At 32.5% G+C, this 8,889-nt stretch overlaps 2 protein-coding genes across 2 annotated transcripts in view; both read right to left on the bottom strand.

Annotated features, from left to right (window-relative positions):
* LOC116841345 (echinoderm microtubule-associated protein-like CG42247) overlaps positions 1 to 3,317 on the bottom strand; it is a 36,350-nt gene extending 33,033 nt beyond the window's left edge. The window contains exons 1-2 of the mRNA XM_032809152.1: positions 3,127 to 3,317; positions 991 to 1,529 (exon numbers count right to left, since the gene is read on the bottom strand). The gene's annotated coding sequence lies outside the window, so the exon portion shown is untranslated. The remainder of the gene's footprint in view (positions 1 to 990; positions 1,530 to 3,126) is intronic.
* A 1,299-nt stretch (positions 3,318 to 4,616) lies between these two features.
* Positions 4,617 to 8,889, bottom strand: LOC116841346 (probable 28S rRNA (cytosine-C(5))-methyltransferase). The gene is made up of 6 exons (XM_032809154.1): positions 8,477 to 8,889; positions 8,067 to 8,334; positions 6,498 to 6,754; positions 6,231 to 6,346; positions 5,831 to 6,003; positions 4,617 to 5,641 (listed from the first exon to the last, which is right to left on the bottom strand). The coding sequence occupies exons 1-6, from the start codon at positions 8,600 to 8,602 to the stop codon at positions 4,632 to 4,634; spliced, it is 1,950 nt and encodes a 649-aa protein (XP_032665045.1). The 5' UTR covers positions 8,603 to 8,889; the 3' UTR covers positions 4,617 to 4,631.

Below are 8,889 nucleotides of genomic sequence, written 5' to 3'. Positions count from 1 at the left end.
ATATATATATATATATATATATATATATATATATATATATATATATATGTTTTATATATATTTCTATTTTTACGTAACTATTTCTACATAATTAATTATGCTCAGAGGAATCATGTAAAGAATGCTAACATATAAGAAAATTTATATATAAACAAAGATTAGATGCTTATTTCAATAAGCAAATGCCTTTATACATTAAATGTAGCAACATATTAATTAGATAGTAATAACAATAAAATTTCCGATCTCGTCAAAATGTCACGTTAGTCAGTTTGGTGTTTCGTAAGACACTTGATTTACGTCACAAAAATTATCATATGTTTCTTTTAATCCGACCTTTCTATGAAATTATCAAGCTCAATCTGAATAGATTAGTCGCATGAAATATCGTACTTTTTCTTATTTTCTTCCCTTCCCTTCTCTTAATCCATTAACGGCCAACGTCCCACTCTTAGGAGAAAAATGTTTATTATCTGTATTAATATCAAAGTTTAATTATTTATAAATATATTTTTAATTCCGCGAAGTAATTAAATAACTTTATTAATATAGTGTGTGTACTAAAACATATATGATTATACAACGAACACTTAATCATTAAATTAATTATATATTAATGTTAAATATATTAAATTTTTTATTACTTTTATATTATATGCATATCAGTTTCACGCGTAATTTTTATAATATTTATTACTTATATAGCCATTTAGTTTCTCTTTACAGCTAATAAATATACAATCATTTTTTAGTTTTATTCGTTATATATAAATATCAAATTATTATATATATGTAGTTTATCTTTGTAATTTATTTATTTTTATAAGAGATATAGATGATTTTATTAATAAATAATGTGCATAAATTGTGTTCTACTTCTGGAATTTACAAAATTGAATTTTTGGACTTATGAAACGTAAAAATTGTCCGTATTTTCTTTGTTTGAAATAAGCGAAAATTGAATGAGCTGAGAAGATATTCAACTCTTACCTGCAGGAATTTACACAGGACGCAGATGGAATTTTCACCAGACAGAACAAACTTCACCCTCGCGAAAGAAATAAGAGAAATGGAGATATCCACCGTGTGGTATGGTCAGATCAAAGATGCCGGTTCTGAATTTTCCGGTGGGGCCTTCCGGAGAGCCTATCGGCGAGCGAGGAGTCAAAGTTCACTGACACCACTCGGTGCAAATTTTACAGCGATATCGCGGCGGCTGTTTCACGCGGAGGATCGCAAAAATTGTCCTTTCGACGACGAGGTTCATACGAGTCGCCGGCGATCGCCGCGACAGTATACATATTCATGCGTCCTTCGACGATGGCGTCCCGGCGTCGAATGTGTGGCGATCGGCCGCGCAACCTCGGCACCGTCGCCGCTCCTCGTCCTCCTCATCGCCGTCGTCGTCGTCGTCGTCATCGTCGTCGTCGTCGTGGCGTCGACGCCCGTGTCAGTGAACCAACCAGCGGGCGGTTGTAGAACTTGTTGCGCGGAATGAAACTGAATCTCGACGAAACGATACGGAGAAACTGCTCAAGTAGAACACAAAGTCATATAAAAGTCAAAATGACGTCAAATGATATAAAAGTGATATCATTTTGATGTCAAATGATATAAAAGTGACATCATTTTGATGTCAAACATCATTTTGATATCATTTTCATGACAATTTCATGACAATGATATCAAAATGTCAAATGTCAAATGTCAAAATATCATCTTGACATCAAAATGATTTTGTGTTCTACTTGGGTGAAACTTTTTTCTTACTATAAGTGCAAAAATAGAGAAATATTAGAGAAAATAATAAAATAGATAAAAATAAGTTAGGGTTTGCAGGCGAAAGGTCAGAACGAATTATATACTCGAAAAGAATATACTATTCAGAATCCAAAGCAGAAATATTTAAACGATTATAATATATGCTTGTTTCATCGATTTGAATAAAAAATATTCGCGTGTATACTGAGAGAAAAAATATTTAGGAAATAAAAAATATTTATTCGGTGTGTAACTAATAATATATTTATTTATAAAAACTATTAATATAAAATATTAGTAATATAACTACTAATATAAAATATTAAATTACTTTTCAAATAAAAAATACTTTTTAATATTAATTAATTAATTAAATAAATTAATAAATTTAAATATTTCAAATAGAAAAATTATTTTTCTTTTTGTAAATATACATGTTCGTAAAAGCTTAGCTATTCATGAAAACATGTGTTTATTCTATTTAAATATAATTACTATAGTTATATATAAAGTCACATTTGCGGACAAAATTCATATAGAACTATAATATAATCATATTTTTATGATTACTAGAACAATACATGCGCGCGTGCCATATAGCTAATAAAAAACAATAAAAAATGTAAATTAAATTAAATTAAAATATACTTTAATTAATTAATAATTATAGGGAGAGACAGGGAAAGACAGGGAGAGACAGGGAGAGTTAGGGAGAGACAGGGAGAGACAGGGAGAGAAAGGGAGAGACAGGGAGAGACAGGGAAAGGCAGGGAGAGACAGGGAGAGACGGGGAGAGACAGGGAGAGACGGGGAGAGATAGAGAGAGATAGGGAGAGACAGGGAGAGATAGGGAGAGACAGAGAGAGTAGAGAGGATATATAACTTTTTTTCCCAGGAGTTATTAGTGCTCATCAAATAAATATTTATTTATTTTATAGATATTTTTTTCTCTTTGTGTAGACTCTCTGATAAAAAAAATAATTGAATATTTATTTATAGGATATAAAGTTTATTTACAGAAATAAACTTCACATTCTACAAATAATATTTTTCCAAGTCAGGTATTTTTGCTTATTATACAATTTTATTGTTTTTTCTACGATAATTATCTAACTGCGTAGCTTGAACTGTTCTAATATATGTGTTTTTGAAAATTATCATTACAGCCGTTTTTTCTCGTATTCTTTTCTCAAATATATTATTCTTGATATAATATATATCAAGATTCTTTTTTTCTTACAATAAAACACTAAATAGGTGAATATAACTGATGACTGATTAAAAAATTTTTAAAAGGAATCATGTAGAAATGGTTCTACCAACAGATTTAACGATTTACTCTCTTATGGGCAGACAAATACTTACAAAGCAGTAACGATGTATACTGGAAAAAAATCGCATTTATCACGCTATTGTATCGATGTTCGTTACTTCGGACGTTAAGGAAAAGTTCTTCTACTGTAATTACATGTACTGGGTATTATCGTCGCGCAATTTTAAGCAGGTCAACAGGCTTCCGTGCGTCGATAATAACCTTTATAATACGAGCAGGTATAGTATAACAACATAATACAATATAAAAAGGGAGAGAGAGAGAAAAAAATAGAAAAAAAGAGAAAAAAGTGATAAAGAGTAATTCTATATATATTTTCGTACACGTATATTTTAAAAATTTGAGTTAAAAGTTGAGTTAAATTCGAGTAAAGTTAAAAAAAAGATGCAGTAGTATTGAACATAATAGTCTATAAACACATCTGCAAAATTGTTATTACAAAAATATAAACTCATAAAAGTTCTTTGAAATTCTTTGCATATTTCTCTATCTACTCTCTGACTCTTTCTTAGACAATTGAAACATACTTTTACACAGTAAACATTTTTCCGACGACAAATCAACGGCACGAATATGCGAGTTCTAAAAACGCGCCTCAGCGAATTGGATTTTCACCGAGAAAGGACCTTCTCGGGCATATCGATCGCGACGCGCGTCGATAATCGAGCAAGGTCGTTAGCCGAAAGAAAGAAAGTGCTGGGGACGATATAAGCTAATTTCGATGAGATTAGATTAGAGAGTCGATCTCATGAATCTTTTTCTCTAGCGTGAGAATTCGTGAAAAATCTAACTTGAAAATATATGGGAATGTTCACCTTTTACGAGTTTACGTTGGAGAAAAAGATTCATGATTGCCGCAAAGCACTGCGAAATCATTTTTTATCGATTTTATATATTAACTTTTCACGATTTTATATATTGGAAAAAAAAGTTGCACGATTGATAAGATCGAATTCGCGTGAAAAGATTCAAGATTGATGCTTAGGAGAAAATGGAAGAAATTAAAGCGATGATAAATATCTTAATGAATACCACACGTTCTACTATTTTTCGTTCTTTTTGCAATCGATGCCTGAATGTATGTACAAACGTTTCATTTTAAACGCAAAAGTGCGATTTCAGATTTCGGGATATGGAAAGAGGAATAGCCTACGTTTTTCTCGTAATTTCTTAGATAAGCGCCTCAATCGACGGCCATTTCGAGCAAATGTCACGGCATTGCATGCTGAAATCCTTAGCTTAGTATGTTAAAAAGCTTGGATATTAAGCCCGATATCTAAAAGGTAAAGCACGAACGTGCTGAATTAATGATAGGCAATACTAAATTTTGTGGGGGAATTTAAAAGTCTTGGAATCTCTACCTAGATTTTTCGAATATTTTGTGTGTTGGACTTAATCGTTAACATATTATAATTGAAAGTATATAATAAAAATGTAGTTTTAGAAGAGCAATAAAGTAACACAATATGAGTAAAGTATTTGCAAATATTTATTTTTGTTTGTTTTACTTTTTTAGACTATTTATTTCCAATTTATTTTATATTTTTTCTTCTGTATCGATTTCTATAATTTCTTTATTCTTTTTTTCCGTTTTCCTTTTTTTCTTTACTGGTTCAGTTTCAATTTGTTCATCCTCCTTTGGTTTCTCAACATCATCATTAATTTCCACTACTGCCTTACTTTTCTTCTTCTTTTTTTTCTTTTTCTTCTTTAACTTTCTTTCTTTAACTTCTTTATCTTGCTCTACTTCTTCGCAAATTTTCATTGTTTCTTTGTTTGTTGTACTATCTTCTACTGAAGACGCATCTTGACTTTTTAATTTTCTCTTTTTCCCCGACTTTTTCGATTTTGTATTTTGTGGTGTTTCTTCCAATCTATTCGGTATTATCTCTTCATTATTACTATCCTTCCCATCTTTTGATTTAAGACAAACATCAATCCTTTCGTCTTTTACTTCCTCACTTTTCTCAAATTCACCGGCATGCTCCAATGCTTTTCCTGTTTGTTCATGAATTGTTGAATTGGCTCCTTTATTTTTCTTCTTGCCGCGTTTTTTCTTTTTGCTTTTTGATACTTTCTCCGTTCCTTTTTCGTTATCCTCCATCATATTGTCTTCTTTTGTGCTCAGGTCCGATTGTTCGAAATTTACGTTACCTCCTTTGCGCTTACACGTCGGTAGAGGCACTGCGAAATTTCTTTCAAATATTGCCACGAAAAATCCATTACAGAGATCAACGTCTGGTCTTGAATATAGACATTTGTCACCACAATTATACTCCGGCGAACTGAAGTTCAACCAATTTTCTTGTAGTATATTTTTAATCGGTACCAGACGATAAGCGTCTCCGATATTAGAGAGAACTTCGTCGATTACTTGCTCGTTTTCCTCGGGATGAACAGAACAAGTGCTGTAGACTACTCTTTCCACTTTCGGAAAGTTCAGAAGAGCGTATCTCAGTAGATAAACCTGAATAGACTGCAGATTCTGCAAACGTTTTGGCTCAACATCACCGTCTACGTCGCTCTGTTTCGGTCTGTCAACGATACCTGAAATTAAAGCGACACTCAAAAATCAATGTGGACAATAGCTGTAACGGTATGTTGTGCGATAAAATTAGACGAAGAGTCAAATCTACACATCGATCGTTATACTTACAACGATAGTTGTAGGTAAATTGATAAAACCGAATTGTTCAAAATCTATTTCTGGTGCAATAATAAAAAATGGATTTCTACCTGATCCGGAGCAACTAGGATCGACCAGAATGTAACGTACGCGACGATACTGTTTAGCAGTGAGAGTCAAAGCATCTTGATTGATAAGTTCCACGCAGAAAGAATGAGTTGCCTCGACCTGTTCGCGCAGAATGCCGAATCTTCTCTTGTCAATTTCCACGGCATAAATCGTCCTGAGAACAACCTTGAAATCTTAATTTTAATGTAATTTTGGAAATTCCTTTCAAAATCTTTCATATTTTGATATTTTATTTTAAAAGTCTGTTTGAAATGATAGAGGAATTTTGTGTTTAGTTTAACCTAATCTATACGTATACAAGATATGGAATACTTATTGTCCAACACTTTATATGATTAATAAAATCAGATAATTATCGGAAAATGCAAAACAGAACAATACCCGTTGTTCTGTAGTTTCGCTGCCAAGTGCGTGGTTTTCATACCGGGTGCAGCACACAAGTCCAATACCTCAGAGCCTTCATTGGGGTTTAGTAGATGTGCTGGCAAGCAGCTGGCCTAAAACAAGATCAAATTTGAAGAAAATGTCCTGAGTAAGAATTCGACGATTAAAAATAATAAAAAGTATATAGCCCAAGATTAGTATCTGGCAATAAAACGTAGATAATAATGAGATGATTTAAATAAATTAAAGACATTTAGTCTATACCTTATCCTGAAGAATGAGTTTGCCATTCCTATAGCCCGCATGATCGTAAAAAGATGTTGCCGGTGGGAAAGCTAGCACTTCTGGTACGTGGAAATCTTGCAAGAAATACGGTTTTGATAGCAACGATAATGAATGCAAATATGAGGAATATGTTGCACTTTTAGATAATAGCTTCCATCCCTCCTCTTCAAACAAGGAGATTGCTTGCTCAACTGATAATAGAAGTGTGTTAACACGCATGTATCTGGGTCTTAGCACTGAAAGAAAAGGAAAATCTGCTTAAAAAATTTAATGTAAACAAAATATGTTCAATCCACACATATTCAGGCTTTGTATGTGGAAAGAGAAGGAAGAAAAAGATTGTAGGAAAATCACAGAAAATGCAGCTAAAATGGACAGATCTCTTGACTTTTGTGTCAAAAAGAAAAAGATACATTATATTTTTATTTATATTATGTATACTATACTTCTATTTCCATATTTTTTAATTTTCTTGCAAATATTATATATTTAAAAATCATCCTGCATATTTTGAAATGTAAAAGATCCATCCTTTTCAGTTACATTTCTTGAAATTTTTTTCAATTCTTTTTTCCATTTTTTCTCTACTAGACTCAAGGAAATTTATTTACTTATTATTTTACATTATGTATACATTATTAAATATTTATAGGCTAGAAAAACTTGTTTCTCAACTACAATATAAAGAAATCTCTGACAAAATAAAAACTTTCGCAGAACATTACTTTCAATTATACAATTTGTTTCTTTGTCTTTTTACATCTCCCTCTTTATCTTTTAAATTATAAATTGCGCATAAATGCTTTTGCTTAAATAATAAAAAAAGTAATTCTTGGTACAAAGATCAACACTTTGTAAAATTCTTCAAAGAGAGTAATTCTAAATAAAATTTCTTATGTAATATTCTCTAAATTTCATTTATATCTTGGTTCTCTTTTTCTTTCTTTTCATACGTTAATTGTATAGAAATAAATTACATAGAAATGCATTTAGGTTATAATAAACAGTTTCTTATCCACAATAAGCATAAGTTTTCATATGCAAAATCATTAGAGACCCTTTTTATTCAAATTCTCTTTAGAGTCAACCATATTTTCATCTTCATTATTTTCCTTTTCTTCAACTGCCTCATGTAAAGCCTGATAGGCATAACAGGATATAATTAAGTTTACTGTAACCACAGCAGCCAATACTGAGAGACAAGTAATTGCATAAGTATCTATCTGGAATTCTAATCTCATATAGTGCTGTACACCAAAAAAGGCAACAAATGGCAATGTAAACATGGCAATGCTGTAGAGCAGCAGTGTGCCAAAAACCATTAGCACACTCATTTTTTTATCGTTCTTAATGTTAGAAATATTCTGCAAATAACAGGATCTTTCACGATCCTTGGGCTCTCCTTTCCTAGCTAGCTTTCTCTGCCGACTAGATAATATTCTGCAGTTGTGGATAATCAGTACCATGAAGGAATCTTCTGCTACAAATTCTCTCTTATTTCTGCAAGCATAATAGAGGGTTTATTGGCAAGCCAAGAGGCAATGTTACCTTTCTTAGATGTTGCAGAAGATCTTGTGTTCTCAAGATTCTTTAATTCATTTTGCAATAAGTCTGCATATGATAAGATAGTCTGAATTGGTTTGGATAGACTTTGCAGATGTTTTTTGCCCCATAGTAATTCTGTTATCAGTACCCTAGTCAGCCAAGGATCCAAGCGAGGCTGTTCTGTGAGAATCTGAGTCCTCTGGAGAAGTAAGTCCAATTGAGCACCAGCTTGTAGAGTATTTACTGATAGAGCATAGATGCCAGACACATTCTGCAGAACAAACCACTCAGATAAAATTTAATTGTAATTGACGAGATTATCTTTTGCGTGCTTTACACATATATGCACGCATGTGCCACATACGTACGTACATACACATTTATCGTTTTTATTCATTTATTTATGTACTTACAGGATGTTTTTTCTCATAAATGAGAGTTTTCAGACTGGCTCCTCGCTCTTGAACGCAACGCACGATGTCGGCCGTTATCTTATAAATTCTCGGCACTTTAACAGAATGTACAAATCCATCCGACATATTACAGCATTAGTATATACTACGATACATATTATCCTTGCGGTACTCGATATATTACTTATACCGACGCAATCACGTGCAAAATTCCAGAGTTTCCACTCATTTCCGCTATGAGACACCACCACCTTTAATTTGACAAACGGTCTGTTCCTTTCAGATGCATTGCTGGAGTGCGTTTGGAAATGTCACTCGAGTCCTCTTTTTTTACCTCAATCTCGTATCTTTCTTATTCCAACGGAGCGGGAGCACCCATGTTTTCGAACGCACCCCTGTACTGATGCGCAATA

Source organism: Odontomachus brunneus, unplaced genomic scaffold, assembly GCF_010583005.1.
Source record: "Odontomachus brunneus isolate Ranch 3 - 2012 unplaced genomic scaffold, Obru_v1 Obru_scaffold_015, whole genome shotgun sequence".
Classification (NCBI taxonomy): domain Eukaryota; kingdom Metazoa; phylum Arthropoda; class Insecta; order Hymenoptera; family Formicidae; genus Odontomachus; species Odontomachus brunneus.
Note: the sequence above shows the minus strand (reverse complement) of the source record. Positions and strands in the feature narration are given on the sequence as shown.